Below are 21,034 nucleotides of genomic sequence, written 5' to 3' on the forward strand. Positions count from 1 at the left end.
AACCTAACCCTAACCTAAAACCCTGACCTTTAGACTTAACCTTAACCCCTAATCCTATCCCTAAACCTTAACCCCTAACCATAAACCTTAACCCCCAACAATTAACCTTAACCCTTAACCCTAACCCTGTCTCTTAAACCTTAATCCCTAACCTTAATCCTTAACCCCTAACCCCAAACCTCAACTCTAACAATAACCCCCAACTCCTAACCCCAAAACCCTCACACTAACCTCTAACCCTTAAACTTAACCCCTTACCCTTAAACTTAACCCCAACCGTAACAATAACTCCTAACCCCTAAACCCTCACACTAACCTCTAACTCCTAATCCTTAAACCCTTAATCCCTAACTCATAAACTTAACCACTGCCCCTTAACCTTAACTCCTAACGTCTAACCCCTGCCCCATAACCTCTAATCCCTTAAGTCCTAACCTCCGATCCCTAACCCCTAACCCTAGCTCCTATCCCTAACCCCACTCTACCAGGATGGGGATGATCTCCTCAGGTTTCTTGTCTTGCATCAGGACTCCATTGACCTCCCTGAGCTCATCACCTTCATGGATAAGACCTGAATCCAAAAAAGGGCAGGAGGAGACATGGAGTTTCAGGAGGGTCCAAAAATGTTTTTCATTTATAAATAATAAAAAAAATCCAGTTCCATTTTCTGCTTTTTTTCATTTTTATTTCTTTTGTATCACAGCAACTTGCCAAAAAGGACAATTTAAATTTTTTCATTTATAAATAATGTCGCATATTACGTTCCATCTGTTTATATCTAACGTTGTGAAACCTCCATAAATCAAGATACTTCCAGTTCTCGCTTCTGTTATTTAGAAATAAACTTTGGATTTTTATTGGTTTTCTGTTGGTTTTTTGGTTTAAAAGCAATTTTTAAGAGAATTGCCTCGTGACTGGATCTAATACCAGAGCCGCTGTGATACAGTATAATGAGAAACGAGAGGCAGTGTTTTAGCGGTTAGCATGTTTGCCTCAATGTTCTCCCTGTGCCTCAGGGTTTCCTCAGGGTTCTCTGGTTTCATCCATCAGTCCAGAAACAGGTGCTGTAGGCTGATTTGCATCTCTAAATTGTCCTGTGCGTGTGTGTGTGTGTGTGTGTGTGTGTGTGAGAGAGAGAGATGGTTAATGTGTCCCTCACCTTGTGCCCTGAATCTCCTGTGACCCTGTGCAGGATAAACACTACAGAAAACGGATGGATGGATAGATGAAAGTGGGGCAAGATGCAGCATTTTCCTAATTTGTCCTTAATGTTGCTGTTTCTGTTTTATTTCCTTTTATTAATGTTAACGTGTGTATTATATTTGACCCATATATGTTAGCCGTGCTCACCGACTCTGTCTGCAGCTCCTCCTCTCATAACCCGAGCTACGACGAGCGCACCGGTCGACTTGTCCCGTTTAACCGTGGCTCCCTGGAGTACAGAAGATACTGAGATAAATAACAACAGCACAAAATAACTGATCATAATTAAAAAAAGGCTAGAATATAGAAAACATAGAGCTAGAATATAGAAAATATAACAAGAACCGGGCCTGTGCAACATTATTCTGTGAACAAAAATACTTTAGAAGGACGTTTTGGTAACTTTATATGTTGGAATTACGGCAGTTAGACATTCAGCAGTGATTCGTTTCAGCTTTTCCTGCTCCGAGTCGGTTACATACCGAAAGCTACACAATATTAAGAGTAGAGAGACATGAGTCTCGGATATTAGAAACGACTTCCTTAATCGGACACCTAGACTGCGAGGAAATTACAGTAGATGCCGAAAAATAAAAGCGACTTTTATTTTTTTACAGTATTTGCACTTCAAATGATGCTTAGAAGACGTTATTTTGTAATCTGTTATATGAGTAAAAACACCCAAAAAAATGAGCCAAGACAAAGAAATTAAAGTTAAGACCAGGTAGCATGGATGAAACGTGAACCACACGACATCACCTCCGTGCAACTGGAAAAAAATAAAAAATAAATAAGATTAAAGATATCTTGAATAAAGAAAGGTTTATGGCATTCTAGCAAATATGAGACAAAAAAATGAAGCCGATGAGACTCATTTACAGATTTCACGCTTTGTGTTGTTCTATTAAGAGTGAATAAATAAATAAATGAATAAATAAATAAATGAATAAATAAGTACATTTTTAAAAATGCATAGAGAAATAAACAGAATTAAAATAATAAAACAAATGAGACTATTTCATGCTTGAAGTGTGTAAACAGGTTTTAATTTAATTAGGCTTAGCTTTTAAATTTTGTAATGCCACACCGATCAGGCATAATATTATGACCACCTGCTTAATATTGTGTTGTCCTGCCTTTTTGCTGCCAAAACAGCCCTATGGAGGCATGGACTCCACTAGATCCCCGAAGGTGTGGTGTGTTAGCAGCAGGCCCTCCATGAGCCACACCTCACAACTTACAGGACTTAAAGGATACTTCTGATAAATACTGACCATTGCAGACCGGGAACACCCCAAAAAAAAGCTGCAGATCTGGAGATGCTCTGATCCAGTGGTCTAGCCATTACAATTTGGCCCTTCGTCAAACTCAAAGCTCAAATCCTTACGCTTGTCCATTTTTCCTGCTTCTAACATCAACTTTGAAGACAAAATGTTCACTTGCTGCCTAATATATCCCACCCACTAACAGGGGCCATGATGAGGAGATACTCAATCTTATTCACTTCACCTCTCAGTGGTCATAATGTTATGCCTGATCGATCTGCTCCAGCATCCAGTAATGTAGCGTGCCTTAAAGAGAAATGTAATTCACTGGTCTGTACTTTATTCCGATTATTTCTGTAAGTAAACACAAATTAAAAAGTTTACGTTGCAGTCGCAGATGTTCTGACGGAGAGGACCAAAACTTTAGCCTTGAAATAATTTAGCGAGAGAACCGAAATCCAAACACTGCAGTGAAGCATAAAACCAAAGCGGCGAGAGAAATTCTGGTCTTGAAGTTTTGAGTTGAGACAAGAAAAGTGTTGTGGAAATGCTTCAACTTGTTGACATAACATGTAAAATATTTGACGTGTGTCTTTTAAGCCACATTAGAAGGAAATTAGCGCCGGGCATGATAAATCGCAAGGGGATTTTTTCCCCCTGATTAATAAAAACACATTACGGAATGTTGTGCCTCATTTCTACATCCATTAGCATGAGCTCACTTCACTTCAGCTCGCAGATACTTAACGCCAAGCGTCCGTGTGAGAAAGCGTGTACTATGTGTGCTTCCTCCCACCTCCGGCTCTGCCAACAGGCCACCGGTACGAACATGGCCTCCATAACCACAGCTGTTTAGGTTAAGCCCTCGCACACATGTCAACAACTAGACGAGCTCTGAAAATAAACGCTTGTCCAAATTGTGGTGACAAAAACGGGCTTTGCGAGTGAAAAGGGCCTCTACAGATAAACCTGTTCCGTTACTGCACAGCCCCGTTGAGGTCCGACGGGCCAAGACCACGATGCCATACGCAATACTGCAGCGTGGTACACAGGACATTTATAATAAACACACAGGACTAAATACTCAGAATGATGAATGCTTAGCTCAAAAAAATCTTAGAAGGAAAACTCCTCAAGAACATTAATACTGAGGTGAATAAATTCTCAGGATGAGAAATATACTCAAGATGGAAAATACCCTGGATGATGAATACCTAGGACAATAAATGGTCAGTATAATGAATACACAGTATGATACAGACTCAGGGCAATAAATACTGCGGAGGATAAATATTCAAGATGGCAAATACTCAGGACAATATATCCTCAGGATGATGAATACACAGAATGATAAGGAGGGTAAATACTCAGGAGGGTAAATACTCAGGATGGTAAATACTCAGGATGATAAATACTCAGGAGGGTAAATACTCAGGATGATAAATACTCAGGAGGGTAAATACTCAGGATGATAAATACTCAGGAGGGTAAATACTCAGGATGGTAAATACTCAGGATGGTAAATACTCAGGGGGATAAATAGTCAGGGGGATAAATAGTCAGGGGGATAAATACTCAGGATGATGAATACACAGAATGATAAGGAGGGTAAATACTCAGGAGGGTAAATACTCAGGATGGTAAATACTCAGGATGATAAATACTCAGGAGGGTAAATACTCAGGATGATAAATACTCAGGAGGGTAAATACTCAGGATGGTAAATACTCAGGGGGATAAATAGTCAGGGGGATAAATACTCAGGATGATAAATACTCAGGATGATAAATACTCAGGATGGTAAATACTCAGGGGGATAAATAGTCAGGGGGATAAATACTCAGGATGATAAATACTCAGGATGATAAATACTCAGGAGGATAAATACTCAGGAGGATAAATACTCAGGGGGGTAAATACTCAGGATGATAAATACTCAGGATGATAAATACTCAGGATGCTAAATACTCAGGAGGATAAATACTCAGGATGCTAAATACTCAGGAGGATAAATACTCAGGGGGGTAAATACTCAGGATGATAAATACTCAGGATGATAAATACTCAGGAGGGTAAATACTCAGGATGGTAAATACTCAGGATGATAAATACTCAGGATGGTAAATACTCAGGATGATAAATACTCAGGAGGGTAAATACTCAGGATGGTAAATACTCAGGATGGTAAATACTCAGGGGAGTAAATAGTCAGGGGGATAAATACTCAGGACAATATATCCTCAGGATGATGAATACACAGAATGATAAGGAGGGTAAATACTCAGGAGGGTAAATACTCAGGATGGTAAATACTCAGGATGATAAATACTCAGGAGGGTAAATACTCAGGATGATAAATACTCAGGAGGGTAAATACTCAGGATGGTAAATACTCAGGGGGATAAATAGTCAGGGGGATAAATACTCAGGATGATAAATACTCAGGATGATAAATACTCAGGATGATAAATACTCAGGGGGATAAATACTCAGGATGATAAATACTCAGGATGATAAATACTCAGGAGGATAAATACTCAGTAGGATAAATACTCAGGATGCTAAATACTCAGGAGGATAAATACTCAGGGGGGTAAATACTCAGGATGATAAATACTCAGGAGGATAAATACTCAGGGGGGTAAATACTCAGGATGATAAATACTCAGGATGATAAATACTCAGGATGCTAAATACTCAGGAGGATAAATACTCAGGGGAGTAAATACTCAGGGGGATAAATACTCAGGGGGATAAATACTCAGGGGGATAAATACTCAGGGGAGTAAATACTCAGGGGGGTAAATACTCAGGATGATAAATACTCAGGGGAGTAAATACTCAGGGGGGTAAATACTCAGGATGATAAATACTCAGGAGGATAAATACTCAGGAGGATAAATACTCAGGGGGATAAATACTCAGGATGATAAATACTCAGGAGGATAAATACTCAGGGGGATAAATACTCAGGATGATAAATACTCAGGAGGATAAATACTCAGGATGATAAATACTCAGGGGGATAAATACTCAGGGGGATAAATACTCAGGAGGATAAATACTCAGGGGAGTAAATACTCAGGGGGGTAAATACTCAGGATGATAAATACTCAGGAGGATAAATACTCAGGGGAGTAAATACTCAGCAGGATAAATACTCAGGATGATAAATACTCAGGGGGGTAAATACTCAGGGGAGTAAATACTCAGGGGGGTAAATACTCAGGAGGATAAATACTCAGGAGGATAAATACTCAGGATGATAAATACTCAGGATGGTAAATACTCAGGAGGATAAATACTCAGGGGGATAAATACTCAGGAGGATAAATACTCAGGGGAGTAAATACTCAGGAGGATAAATACTCAGGAGGATAAATACTCAGGGGGGTAAATACTCAGGGGGGTAAATACTCAGGATGATAAATACTCAGGAGGATAAATACTCAGGAGGATAAATACTCAGGGGGATAAATACTCAGGATGATAAATACTCAGGAGGATAAATACTCAGGGGGGTAAATACTCAGGGGAGTAAATACTCAGGGGGGTAAATACTCAGGAGGATAAATACTCAGGAGGATAAATACTCAGGATGATAAATACTCAGGAGGATAAATACTCAGGGGGATAAATACTCAGGAGGATAAATACTCAGGATGATAAATACTCAGGGGAGTAAATACTCAGGATGATAAATACTCAGGGGAGTAAATACTCAGGATGATAAATACTCAGGAGGATAAATACTCAGGATGATAAATACTCAGGGGGGTAAATACTCAGGATGATAAATACTCAGGATGATAAATACTCAGGGGGGTAAATACTCAGGATGATAAATACTCAGGGGGGTAAATACTCAGGATGACAAATACTCAGGATGATAAATACTCAGGGGAGTAAATACTCAGGAGGATAAATACTCAGGGGAGTAAATACTCAGGAGGATAAATACTCAGGGGAGTAAATACTCAGGATGATAAATACTCAGGGGGGTAAATACTCAGGATGATAAATACTCAGGATGATAAATACTCAGGGGGGTAAATACTCAGGATGATAAATACTCAGGATGATAAATACTCAGGGGGGTAAATACTCAGGATGATAAATACTCAGGATGATAAATACTCAGGGGGGTAAATACTCAGGATGATAAATACTCAGGGGGGTAAATACTCAGGATGACAAATACTCAGGATGATAAATACTCAGGGGAGTAAATACTCAGGAGGATAAATACTCAGGGGAGTAAATACTCAGGATGATAAATACTCAGGAGGATAAATACTCAGGATGATAAATACTCAGGGGGGTAAATACTCAGGATGATAAATACTCAGGAGGATAAATACTCAGGGGGATAAATACTCAGGATGATAAATACTCAGGGGAGTAAATACTCAGGAGGATAAATACTCAGGATGATAAATACTCAGGGGGATAAATACTCAGAGGAGTAAATACTCAGGGGAGTAAATACTCAGGAGGATAAATACTCAGGGGGATAAATACTCAGAGGAGTAAATACTCAGTAGGATAAATACTCAGGGGGATAAATACTCAGAGGAGTAAATACTCAGGGGAGTAAATACTCAGAGGAGTAAATACTCAGGGGAGTAAATACTCAGGAGGATAAATACTCAGAGGAGTAAATACTCAGGAGGATAAATACTCAGGGGGATAAATACTCAGAGGAGTAAATACTCAGGGGAGTAAATATTCAGAGGAGTAAATACTCATGAGGATAAATACTCAGGATGATAAATACTCATGAGGATAAATACTCAGGATGATAAATACTCAGGAGGATAAATACTCAGGGGGATAAATACTCAGTGGAGTAAATACTCAGGGGAGTAAATACTCAGGGGAGTAAATACTCAGGAGGATAAATACTCAGGGGGATAAATACTCAGGGGGATAAATACTCAGAGGAGTAAATACTCAGGGGAGTAAATACTAGAGGAGTAAATACTCAGGAGGATAAATACTCAGGGGGATAAATACTCAGTGGAGTAAATACTCAGGGGAGTAAATACTCAGGAGGATAAATACTCAGGATGATAAATACTCAGGGGGATAAATACTCAGGGGGATAAATACTCAGGAGGATAAATACTCAGGATGATAAATACTCAGGAGGATAAATACTCAGTAGGATAAATACTCAGGGGGATAAATACTCAGAGGAGTAAATACTCAGGGGAGTAAATACTCAGGAGGATAAATACTCAGGGGGATAAATACTCAGAGGAGTAAATACTCAGTAGGATAAATACTCAGGGGGATAAATACTCAGAGGAGTAAATACTCAGGGGAGTAAATACTCAGAGGAGTAAATACTCAGGGGAGTAAATACTCAGGAGGATAAATACTCAGGGGGATAAATACTCAGAGGAGTAAATACTCAGGGGAGTAAATACTCAGGAGGATAAATACTCAGGGGGATAAATACTCAGGGGGATAAATACTCAGAGGAGTAAATACTCAGGGGAGTAAATACTCAGGAGGATAAATACTCAGGGGGATAAATACTCAGAGGAGTAAATACTCAGGGGAGTAAATACTCAGGAGGATAAATACTCAGGGGGATAAATACTCAGAGGAGTAAATACTCAGGGGAGTAAATACTCAGGAGGATAAATACTCAGGGGGATAAATACTCAGGGGAGTAAATACTCAGGGGAGTAAATACTCAGTAGGATAAATACTCAGGGGGATAAATACTCAGAGGAGTAAATACTCAGGGGAGTAAATACTCAGGAGGATAAATACTCAGGGGGATAAATACTCAGAGGAGTAAATACTCAGTAGGATAAATACTCAGGGGATAAATACTCAGGGGAGTAAATACTCAGGAGGATAAATACTCAGGGGGATAAATACTCAGGATGATAAATACTCAGGATGATAAATACTCAGGGGGATAAATACTCAGAGGAGTAAATACTCAGGGGAGTAAATACTCAGGAGGATAAATACTCAGGGGGATAAATACTCAGAGGAGTAAATACTCAGGGGAGTAAATACTCAGGAGGATAAATACTCAGGGGGATAAATACTCAGTAGGATAAATATTCAGGGGAGTAAATACTCAGTAGGATAAATACTCAGGGGAGTAAATACTCAGGAGGATAAATACTCAGGATGATAAATACTCAGGATGATAAATACTCAGGGGGATAAATACTCAGGGGAGTAAATACTCAGGAGGATAAATACTCAGGATGATAAATACTCAGGAGGATAAATACTCAGGAGGATAAATACTCAGGAGGATAAATACTCATGAGGATAAATACTCAGGATGATAAATACTCAGGAGGATAAATACTCAGGGGGATAAATACTCATGAGGATAAATACTCAGGATGATAAATACTCAGGAGGATAAATACTCAGGGGGATAAATACTCAGGGGGATAAATACTCAGTGGAGTAAATACTCAGGGGAGTAAATACTCAGGATGATAAATACTCAGGAGGATAAATACTCAGGGGGATAAATACTCAGGGGAGTAAATACTCAGGATGATAAACACTCAGTAGGATAAACACAATAATTCCTAAGTGCGATAATTACTAAAGACCATACAGGTTTAACTTCCATTACGAGAAGCACAGCATCTCCTCCCTCCTCCTTTATACCATCTTTATAAACCAGAGGGACTCCGAGGCCTCAGTGTTTACCTCCAGCTCTCAGTAGCGTGTAGAAAATAGACACCAGTTCGAGCTTCACTCAGACGACACGCTCCCGTTCTGAACAAAAGCAGGAGCCCTTTTTTTAGCCGGCGGCTGCTCAATTACTCATCATCAGCAAGAGGAGCGGGCGGCGGCCTGCGCCGGTCTGATGGACTCCATATGTACTCGAGGTTCCGATCCACTCTACAGTCCGACTTCGGCTTTTTTTAAAACACCTAATCACTGCTGGCAGTTCGTGGAGACCCGAGGGGCACGGCAAAGCTGCTGGTGAGAACCGAAGCCATATTTCTTAGGATCAGATTACCAAATTGTTAGAGAACGGCTGACAGAGGGCCACTTCTACGGTATATTTGATGTATTTAACAGCTTCACCCGACGAAAGGACAGTCAAGACTTTGCTAGTGTTTAAAAAGGGGTTTAATCTGGAACTGCTTTATTTTACAAATCAACAGTACACACGTGTAAAAAAAAAAAAAACACGTTTTCTCTATCAAACCAAAAATTAAACAACCTACAGCCAAAAAAGCCTCCCGTTATTCCCCTTGATGAAAATCACACGTCCGGCGTGTTTTTATTTCACTTCTCCGTGACTTACGACGTGTAACTCTCCGATGAGTAAATTGAAGCCTTCGAACGATTCATCTTCGTTCCAATCATAATGGGGGCAGAAACGAGAACAAGGGGAAGGGGAAGAAAAACAAAACCGCTTGAGCATGGCACACGTGGGGAAGAAAAAGTGATGATAAACTTTCCTTTCTGCCTCCTGGATTTCATAAAGCTCCATTCATAAATGACAAGCTCTCATATATCCCTCTTCCTACTCCCACTCCCACTCCTGCCAGATGTTAGGAGGAAAATGAAGTCACGATCTTTACAGCGTTTTATTACGATCGGAACGCCAGCGGCGGGTCAGTCAGGAAAGCCGGATATCAGGCCTGGATCTTTTGTTCGATCCTGGGCTGTTTGTGTGTTACATCCTGGAAAGACAACTCCAAGTACAGGTAATGTTTTTGAAGTTTAATAATAATAATAAAACACACACACACACACACACACAAACGTGACTCCAGATGCTTCTTTTAGCGAGACGGAAAACGGAATTGTGGAGGTTCTGCGGCCGAGCGTCCCTGTTATTATAGCCTCCAATCTGTGCGGCTTCGGTAATACCGTGATTCGAAACGTCCCTCGTAATATCTCCCAGAGAGCATGTACTTCTCATTCGAACCGCATTTATTTCAGCTTTCATTAAAAATAATTCCTACAAGACGGAAAAGTCCGGGGTTCAACGGAAAGATGATGCGGTGTAGATGAGGGTAAAAAAAAATTGTACAAAAAAAAAGTAAATAAATCTACAGTGAACCTTTTCTAAATGATGGAACTGGAACCAAATGTATACAGAAATAAAGCATATTAATGGCAGATATATTTCTATCTGACTTGATTCAGAAATCCTTTTCTTCTTTAAACTGTTATATACAGGCATAACATCCTGACCAGTGCCAGGTGAAGTGAATAAGACTGATGATCTCCTCATCATGGCACCTGTTAGTGGGTGGGATATATTAGGCAGCAAGTCAACATTTTGTCCTCAAAGTTGATGTTAGAAGCAGGAAAAATGGGCAAGCGTAAGGATTTGAGGCCAAATTGTGATGGCGGATAGACAACTGGATCAGAGCATCTCCAAAACTGCAGCTCTTGCACTGCACTGGTCAGTATCTATCAAAAGTATCCTTTAAGTCCTGTAAGTTGTGAGGTGGGGCCTCCATGAGATCCTTAAAGGATCTGAAACTAACATCTTGGTGCCAGATACCACAGCACACCTTCAGGTATCTAGTGGAGTACATTCCTCCAAGGGTCAGGGCTGATTTGGCAGCAAAAATGGGGACCAACACAATATTAAGCAGGTGGTCATAATGTTATTCCTGATGGGTATAAGATATGAGAGGATCAGCTGACGACTGAGAAACAAAATTTATCCCAAATAACTCCATCATTAAGGCTACACTTTTGGTGTAATTTATCACTAGATATTCGTAATTAACTGAGGTGCAGACGCCAGCGGCGCAAACCTAGGTTCCCAAAAATTCCAACTGAGACGTAGTAACTACATTCATCTGATAATTACACAGAGTCCATTTCTTTTCCATTCCTTCTTAACAGAGTAAGGCAGGTAAATATTTCAACGCCCCAGAAAAACTAACCAGAGGTTCTTTGCTTTTCATCATCTGAATAATCCTGACCGAGTCTTCTTCATCTTCATCATCGTCAGCCGCCAGCAATGGAAGTCTGGGCTCGTAATCGTTCTGGGCCACGCTGTCGTGCACTGAGAGAAGGTCCTGAAAAAAAAAGAGAGAGCTTCGTTTGTATAAGAGTAAGTGCCAAAACTTTTAGAAAAACAAGACGCCATTGTGTGCCGTGGAAGTACGCGAGAGCCTCTCAACAGCAGACTTTTATTATTCGTCGGTATGTTTGAACATCCATCATTACGGTGAAGATGAGAATTAGTGTGTGTGTATATATATATATATATATATATATATATATATATATATATATATATATATATATATATATTTATATTTTTTTTAAAAATGGAGAACAACAAATGATCCAAGTAGCAGTGTATCGTTAAACCACTGAATGAATGAAGCTGTCACTGCTTAAGCTCCTGTGCAGAAACCTCTGCCAATGTCTTCTAAGGCAGAAAAGTATTTCTCTGTCCTTCGAGTCGTTCAGGAAGAGAAAACCTGAATCCCGGGGTTGTGTGATGTTTCGATTGGCTATGATGCAGGACACTATGGCTAGCTTAGCATTAATAATCATGCTTCCCTAACATTTGCGTTGTCTCCAGGAAAAGCACATTCGTTAAGATTGATTTTCTCCCCAAAGCCCCCGTTTCAAGCTAGCTACAAGAATCCTACCAAATAAGGACTGGATTAGTACACTCCTTTTTTTTTTTCTCCTGTGGAACTACACCGACACGAAGTGTATTCAGGCTATTAGATGTGACTGATACTGATGCTAATGCTATCAGGAAATCTCAGACAGTTGCCTGAACAAATGATTGGGAAGATTAAAAGCTGCCCTGGAGCAAATAATAAAAAAAAGTGATGATAATTCGGTAAAAAGAAAAAGGCGAGAGCAAATAAAAGAATCTGTTGTTGTTATCAGCTCATTTCACTTCCCACCGTTTATCAAGGTGAACTCCGACCCCGTGAAAGCCTGAACCTCGGGCGTGTGAAAGGAAAGAAGAGATACCTAGCGGAGGTCTTACTGTTCTTACATCCACCTGACGTCTCACATCTGCCTTGCTGTATAGTTACAAAGCTTAAAGCTAAGTAAGGTTAGCTGCTCGTTCACATCCTCCGAAGGTTAGCGCCAGAGTAAATAGCGAGACACAGAGGAGTGTACGAGGGATCGAACCTTGCTAAAAAACAACAGGGATTAAGCTCGGAAATGGAAACGAGGCGTTTGGAAACGTTGCATTTCCCAATTCGCCTTTTTTTCAATTCCAAGCTGTCGATCAACTTCCTCCGGGCCGGCCATCAACACCGACTCGTGGATGACAGATAAACTTGTTGTCACACCAAAAACTGATTCAGAACATAATAAGCCTGGGCTTTTGTGAAGGAAAAAACTTGAAGTAGACCAGAAATGAATGTCAGTGTATTTGTACCGAAGTGACAGTTACAGTTATATAGGACACGATGCTGAAGGGAAAATTCTAGATGAGTTTTAGTTCCATGCGTTTTTTCGCGTGTAGTAATGACGTTAATCAGTGTCTGGTCAAACTTGAGATTTTTCCGGCAACAAAACCAGAAGCCAAAGAGCAGGGCTTTGAGTGTCATCTTGCTTCTTTTCTTTTTTTTTTCCACTGCTCGAGTTGATTTGGAAGCAGCTCCTCAGGCTTTGATTGACAGTTGGACATGCGGTTGGAAATGGAAAAGGGAATGTAAGAGACTAATTGGGAATTATGTTTGGAAACGACGCGAGAGTGGAAAAGACAAATGGGAAATACAATATCTATCCATTTGTGTTTCCAATTTACAAGTTTATTTTCCATATTCTATGCTTTCTATCTTTTCTTTTTTTGTTAATCATCCAAGCAAAGAACGTTTAACAAAGAACATGGAGATTTTACAAATGAAGTTGTTAGCTGTGTACACTATATTGCCAAAAGTTTTAAGATGTCTGCCTTTACATGCACATGAATGTAATATGGAGTTGTCCCGCCCTTTGCAGTTATAACAGCTTCAACTCTTCTGGGAAGGCTTTCCACAAGGTTTAGGAGTGTGTTTATGATCATTGAGATTTTTGACCATTCCTCTAGAAGCGCATTTGTGAGGTCAGGCACTGATGTTGGACGAGAAGGTCTGGCTCACAGTCTCCACTCTAATTCATCCCAAAGGTGTTCTATGGGGTTGAGGTCAGTCAAGTTCCTCCACACCAAACTCACTCATCCATGTCTTTATGGACCTTGCTTTGTGTACTGGTGTGCAGTCATGTTGGAACAGGAAGGGGTCATCCCCAAACTGTTCCCACAAAGAGCATGAAATTGTCCAAAATGTCTTGGTATGAAGCTGAAGCATTAAGAGTTCCTTTCATTGGAACTAAGGGGCCGAGACCAACCCCTGAAAAACAACACCTGAACTCAATGATTAGGAGGGGTGTCCCAAAACTTTTGGCAAAATAGTGTAGATGCGGTGATTTCCTGCAAAACCTATTTTAAATCATGACTACACACATGCTACTTGCCACGAGTGCACAGGGCAACTGGCAGTGTGAGCTCACTTCCACGTGTCTATCGTTTATTTTTTGCTTTGCCACATCATTAACCTGATTAATCTCACCTGTCCTGTGTTTTCTCCTTTGATTGTCCGTGCATTTAAACCCTCGTGTGTCGCGTCATCAACGTGATCTATCAGTGTCATGTCCTCGTAAGCATCCTGTACCAAGCACTGGTTCAAGTTTGGTGGGTTTGGACCTGTTTCTTTCCCTTTTTTTCCCGCTGTGTTCTCACCCTACGTTATGATAATCACCCGACTCCTACTTGTTTTGCCATTGGGAGTTTGCTTTGTGCTTTTGGACGGTTTTTCCCCTCCGTGTTTTACTTTACCTGCACGTGTGGTTTAGATAACACGTGCATCAGCTCCTTAATCTCTGGTCTGGCCTCTAAAGCATGCAATTCCTTCATTACCTGTAAAAAAAAGACAAATATTAAATTATCAACATAAAACGTATACAGCCTAAAAAGAAATAATTTCAGAGTAAATAGCACCATGATTATTTTTATTTATTTCTTTTTGGCAACTCGACACTTATCTTTGCTTTCTCTTGTATCTGTAACAAATGAGCCATGTTTAATACTTGCATTGGCTCTTTTAACCCCGAGTTACTGTAATATTCCTACCAGAGCCAATAAAACACCATCGTGCTTTTCAGACCTCTCAATGGCCGGCGTTCAGAGAGTTCTGCTGCGTATTAATCCAAACATATTAAAAAGTCTAAATCATCACCCTGTTCATCACCAACAATGATGGAGGATTGAAAATGACCCTCGAGCCTACAAAACAATTTAATTGAGATTGAGCAACACACGAGGGAGCCGGATAATGAATTATTTTAAAAACGATTTAAGATTATTTTTAAAGCTAACCTGTGTTTTGTGAAAAAGGGAAAATATTCTCTAAATTTTAAAAAAAATACTCTGAAGAAGGAGGATCCCGAGCTGCTCTGAGAAAACACTAGAACTGAGAGTTGAAACGAAGGTTATCTTCGAGCTGAGTTTGTTTTGTTTTAATCCAACTTAAAATAATGTCTGAGAAATTCACAATTCACTCCACTAACATGAGGTCAAAATGCAAAAACCTGCTGCAATAACAGCTGATGCTAGCATGCTTTATATTAGCATGTTAGCTATGCTATATTGCCAAAAGTTTCGGGACGTCTGTTTTTACATGCACGTGAATGTACTATGGAGTTGCCCCGCCCTTTGCAGCTATAACAGCTTCAACTCTTCTGGGAAGGCTTTCCACAAGGTTAAGGAGTGTGTTTATGGGAATTTTTGACCGTTCCTCTAGAAGCACATTTGTGAGGTCAGGCACTGATGTTGGAGGAGAAGGTCTGTCTCCACTCTAATTCATCCCAAAGGTGTTCTATGGGGTTGAGGTCAGGACAAGTTCCTCCACACCAAACTTTTCATCCATGTCTTTATGGACTTTGCTTTGGTCACTGGTGTACAGTCATGTTGGAACAGGAAGGGGTCATCCCCAAACTCTTCACACAAAGCATGAAATTGTCCAAAATGTCTTGGTATGAAGCTGAAGCATTAAGAGTTCCTTTCACTGGAACTAAGGGGCCGAGCCGAACACCTGAAAAACAACACCTGAACTCAATGATTTAGAGGGGTGTCCCAAAACTTTTCTGTTTATTGCCTTGTTTCATTTCAGTCCTTTTAGATCAGTACAGTGATCCAACTTCTGATTGTGTCACCCATGATAACTACAGTATGCAGAATCTTCCAATTTGGGATGCAGCCCAAACTCCTGTACTATTTAGGCACCATATTTAGTGTGTAGATTGAGGGTTCGATAACTACTCCCAGTGTTCGGATGAATCCACATCCAAAATACCGGAATTCTTCAGGTTACTCACAAGTTACTGTGGGAGAAACTTCCTGAAGAAATCTTCCATCCTGCTGGAACTTGGAAGAAAAGGTTTTCAGATGGAAAAATAACACTGGATTTGTCTCACTCAAGAAACTGAAAGGCAGCAATTCTCTGAAGACGGCGCTGAAATCCAGCCAGCCAATGGGACGGAAGGTCGGACGGGGAGCCCTAGAAAAGCGAGCGTAAATATAGCACCACTGTTTGCGTTGCAGGTCAAAAGGCCACAAGTCATTGAGAAAAGAAACGGTTGGTGCCAGAGCTCCACCATCCAGACTGGCCAAGCTCGATGCGGTGCGGTCATGAACGTCACCAGACCTGACATTAACATGAAACTCGACACAGGGCTGCGAGCTGTGACATGTGGAAAAATGGTTTTAGCAGCTTAAAGCACCAAAATGTCCTCCTTGCTCGCAGTCAGCAGCCAAATGGAAAGAGATACGGCTCAAACCTGGTGTGTGCTTTAAAGAAACAGCCGGCCATCGAGTGGTCGTCTTCTGCAGATCTGAACCGATGACCACCGAGAAGAATCCGCTAAATGGCTTTTGCATGATTCGGCGAGAAAGTATTAGCATCGAGATTGATATTTAAGGCACAGGGGGACGTCAGTGAGATGGACATGCTAAGTTCATCAGAAGCTGCTCTACAGAAGCTGTCCTCTTCTTCCAGGAGATGTGGATTATGTCCAATCCGAAGCTCTTCCCCACCAAGAACTGGGAAGAATTATAAAGAATAAAGAAGTCGCTGTATATGGAATGAAGACAAATTTGTAACATGTTGTTGCCCCAGAGCTCCAGGGTCCCTGGTTCGATCATGAGTTAGAGTTCCTGTTACATGTTCTCCTGCTGTGTGTGTGGTTGTTCTTGAGGTTCTCTGTTTTCGTCCAACCAGCTGGATTTGGCTTTGCTAAATTGCCCCAGGTGTAAATATGGATGGTGTAATGTTCTGTATTATAGTCTTATTCTTGCTTCAAAGCCATTGTTCCTGGGACACGGCACTGGATCCATCATAACACGGAAGATAAAAGAGTTAAAATGGATGGATGTGTTCGTTTGAATCCACATGTAAAATTACTCTTCTTCAGCTTACTCACAAGTAACTGTGGGAGAAACGTCCAGAAGAAATCTTCCATTCTGCAACTTGGAAGGTTTTTCAGATGGAAAAATAACACTGGATTTGTCTCACTCAAGAAACGGAAAGGCAGCAATTCTCCAAAGATGGATGGATGGAATGATGGATGGATGGATGGAAGGACAGTGGGATGGATGGATGGAATGATGGATGGATGGACAGACGGATGGATGGAATGATGGATGGATGGATAGATGGATGGATGGATTGACGGATGGATGGATAAATGGATGGTTGTATGAATGGATGGATGGAATGATAGATGGATGGATATCAGTTGATTCATTCCTTTCGTCTTTTGTTCATTTGTTTGATTATTCATTTATTCCACTCATCTGTCCTGAAAATTTTGACTCCAGAACATCACTGGCTCTATAATCAGTAATGTTCACATTAACACTTCTTTAATTAACAATAAATAGGGCTCTATCTATCTATCTATCTATCTATCTATCTATCTATCTATCTATCTATCTATCTATCTATTGCAGATTTATTGCATTAATTAACATACACAAACCAAACATCAGAACATGTAAACAAAAGAGCAAGTCATGTTTGTTTAAATGTCCACTAAAGACATCTGCATTGTCTGCTCAAACAAACCCATAAAAAATGAGTAAAAACGAATAAGAACTGCTTTGGTTTGCTGAACTCTGGTCTCTGGCTCTAAATGTTAAACCACAGCTCTGCATGTTGCCAGTGAACATCTGTAATCGGGTTCATACACCTTAGTTTAGTCTTAATATCGGATATTTTTCCCCCTGATGGTGTGAACATGATTGTTTCGCTTATTTAATTGCATTTCTTTATTTGTTTATTGTTTTTTTTAACTTGCCTTTCTTTCTTTCGTTCTTTCTTTTTTTTCTGTTACATTTATTTATTTATTGTTATTCCTTTGCCTTTTTACTTTGTTTTATTTATTTATTTATTGTTATTCCTTTGCCTTTTTTCTTTCTGTTACATTTATTTATTTATTTATTTATTTATTTTATTTATTGTTATTCCTTTGCATTTCTTTCTTTCTGTTAATAAATTGATTAAATATATAAAATGTAAAATTCCTTAGTTAGTTAATGTTATTTCTGCTGCATTCATTTTGCAGCTTATGGTTTATAGGTGTTCATGTTCTTCTGTTTATTTCTTTCTCTCTTTCTTCTCTTCCTCTCTTCCTCCGTCTCTGAACAGTGCGTCAGGCCTCAGGAGCGATGTCTCACCTGATGTGCCAGATGTTCAGCGTGCTCCTGGACTGGTGCTGGTTTCTGGGTGTTGAACCTCTGTAACCTCTCATGGAGCTGTGGAGAGAAAACCTGTGTGAAGGAGCTGCAGAGGACCTGAACACCATCTGACCTTCTCTCAGGGCTAACCTGACCTCAGTCTTTCTTTCTTTCTTTCTTTCTTTCTTTTTGCCTTCCTTTTTGCTGTTCTTTCTTTTTCTTTCTTTCTTTCTTTCTTTCTTTCTTTCTTTCTTTCTTTCTTTCTTTCTTTCTTTCTTTCTTTCTTTCTTTCTTTTTGCCTTCCTTTTTGCTGTTCTTTCTTTCTTTCTTTTCCTCCCTCCTTCCTTCTTTCTTTCTTTCTTTCTTTCTTTCTTTCTTTCTTTCTTTCTTTCTTTCTTTCTTTCTTTCTTTCTTTCTTTCTTTCTGCTGTTTTTCTTCCTTTCTTTCTTTCTGCCTTCCTTTTTGCTGTTCTTTCTTTCTTTCTTTCTTTCTTTCTTTCTTTCTTTCTTTCTTTCTTTCTTTCTTTCTTTCTTTCTTTCTTTCTTTTCCTCCCTCCTTCCTTTCTTCCTTCTTTCTTTCTTTCTGCTGTTTTTCTTCCTTCCTTCCTTCCTTCCTTCCTTCCTTCCTTCCTTCCTTCTTTCTTTCTTTCTTTCTTTCTTTCTTTCTTTCTTTCTTTCTTTCTTTTTGCTGTTCTTTCTTTCTTTCTTTCTTTCTTTCTTTCTTTCTTTCTTTCTTTCTTTCTTTCTTTCTTTCTTTCTTTCCTGCCTTCCTTTCTGCTGTTCTTCCTTCCTTTTTTCCTTTCATCCTCCCTTCTTTTCCACTTTCCTGCTCTCAGGGTTAACCTGACCTGAATATCATCTCTGTAATATAAATATTACGGTTAAAAATGCTTTTCTGTGTTCATTAGAAGAAGAAAAACCCAACGCCCGACCGCGTCACGTTCCACGCTGGAAAAATCATGGAGCTGCTGCTGATTTACGTTCAGGAGAAATTTAAAGACAGGGCATTTCGACCCAAACAGGACGTAACGGTTAACCGAGCGGGATCGCAGCGGGTTATTAAGAAAGTGCCATCGGAATAAAATATATATATATGATGATTATTATTAGTGTGTTATTAGCTGGAGTGTGGATGGTTAATTCGTTGAGCAGAGACGGAGCCTCAGAACAACAAGACGGCGAGATTAGGGGAAGAATTATGACCTGTCTGTCTGTTTAACTGTCTGTCTGTCTCTGGGTCTGTCTGTCTGCAGCGAGGACGTCCGACTCCAGGACAGCTAAATCAGGTGTCATTAAGCAGGAAATCACCAAACCATCCTGGACCTTGCTTGTGCAGCTGGACACCTCGGCTCTGGAAGCTTCCGTCTCTGAGACAGACGAGCGAAAGACAAACTGCCGTGAAATTGCCCATTCATATTTACGGCCCTCGTGTAGCGACGAGCTCGTATATAAAAGACAGCGTGGATAAAAAGAGCATGTTTTATAACAGCTGGATTTAGGAAAACAATGTCAGAGCTTTTTCTTCTCCGTAGACGGAGCTCCGGGCCAAGACACAGCCACATGTAGGCCGCGGGCAGCACTCTCTCTCTCTCTCTCTCGAGGCCGGATGTCTGAACCGAGTCGACATCGCTGCACATAAAACTCCCTCCGCATACTGATCGTGTCACATACTCAACCTTCCGCCAAATCTCACACCTCATATACACACGGGCCAAAATATATCAACTGATTCCTGAAATGATTTTTTTCCCCTTCTTGAACATTCAGCCACACGAATCTGCTGAGGTCGTGCAGTGGGGATGAGGAGCGATGGAGAAAACGGAGAACAGACCAAATTTACTCATCCTGCAGGTGAGCACTTTTACTGAGGCTGATCTACAGCACTGGAGTGAGGAGAGGAGAGGAGAGGAGAAAGGAAAGGAGAAGAGAAGAAAAGAGAAGGGTGAAGATGGGTTGAGAGGAAGAAAAGAGAGGACAGAAATGACAATGAAAATTAGAAGAGGAGAGGAGGAAAAGAGAAGAAAGGGGTGAATGGGGTGAAGAGAGGAGGAGGAAGAGAAGAGAAGAGAAGAGAAGAGAAGAGAAGAGAAGAGAAGAGAAGAGAAGAGAAGAGAGAAGATGGAGAGAAGAGGAAAAGAGAGGAGAGAAGTGATGAAAACAAAAGAAGAGAAAAGAAGAGGAGGAAAAGAGAAGAAAGGGGTGAAAATAGGGTGAAGAGAGGAGGAGGAAAGAAGAGAAGAGTTCAGAGAAGGAAAAAGAAGAGAGGAGAGAAGAGGGGGAAAAAAGAATAGAAGGAAAAGAGAAGAAAAGAGAAGAGAGGAATGAAGAGGAGAAAAATTATTCCTTCATTTTTTCTTTCTTTCTTTCTTTCTTTCTTTCTTTCTTTCTTTCTTTCTTTCTTTCTTTCTTTCTTTCTTTCTTTCTTTCTTTCTTTCTTTCTTTCTTTCACAGCTCTCCTCATCTCATTTGTGTAAACAGTAATGATTCAACTCACAGAAATGGAGTGAAATCTCTTTTTTACAGCTCCACACTAAACCTTCTCCTCTGTCCTGTTTCTCTAGAAACATTTCCTATAGAAGCCTGACTTACTCTCTTCACAAACACACAGCAGTCAACCTGGAAAGAACGAAAGAAAAGAAAAGCAAAACATGAAGACGGAGCGTTCTAGAGCATGTTTGTGTTCTCAGCTGAGATGAGCTCGGGGTATGTGTGGAACTCGCTCTGCGTCCTGAGCCTCACTATATCAACTTTATATATTTCAGCCTCCAGCAGAAGCGTTTAGTTCATAAATCATTTCCCAGCTCGCCTCCCATGAGCCTTTCACCAATCCAGTGAACACTTGT

General features: G+C 40.3%; 1 protein-coding gene across 1 annotated transcript in view; it reads right to left on the minus strand.

The window, feature by feature from the left end:
* mpp7b (MAGUK p55 scaffold protein 7b) overlaps positions 1 to 18,323 on the minus strand; it is a 56,409-nt gene extending 38,086 nt beyond the window's left edge. The window contains exons 1-5 of the mRNA XM_058418176.1: positions 18,193 to 18,323; positions 14,296 to 14,376; positions 11,381 to 11,515; positions 1,351 to 1,432; positions 486 to 571 (exon numbers count right to left, since the gene is read on the minus strand). Of these exons, the coding sequence (XP_058274159.1) occupies positions 486 to 571; positions 1,351 to 1,432; positions 11,381 to 11,515; positions 14,296 to 14,373 (381 nt within the window). The 5' untranslated portion in view covers positions 14,374 to 14,376; positions 18,193 to 18,323. The remainder of the gene's footprint in view (positions 1 to 485; positions 572 to 1,350; positions 1,433 to 11,380; positions 11,516 to 14,295; positions 14,377 to 18,192) is intronic.
* Between the last annotated feature and the right edge of the window lie 2,711 nt (positions 18,324 to 21,034).

Source organism: Hemibagrus wyckioides, linkage group LG20 (assembly GCF_019097595.1).
Source record: "Hemibagrus wyckioides isolate EC202008001 linkage group LG20, SWU_Hwy_1.0, whole genome shotgun sequence".
Classification (NCBI taxonomy): Eukaryota; Metazoa; Chordata; class Actinopteri; order Siluriformes; family Bagridae; genus Hemibagrus; species Hemibagrus wyckioides.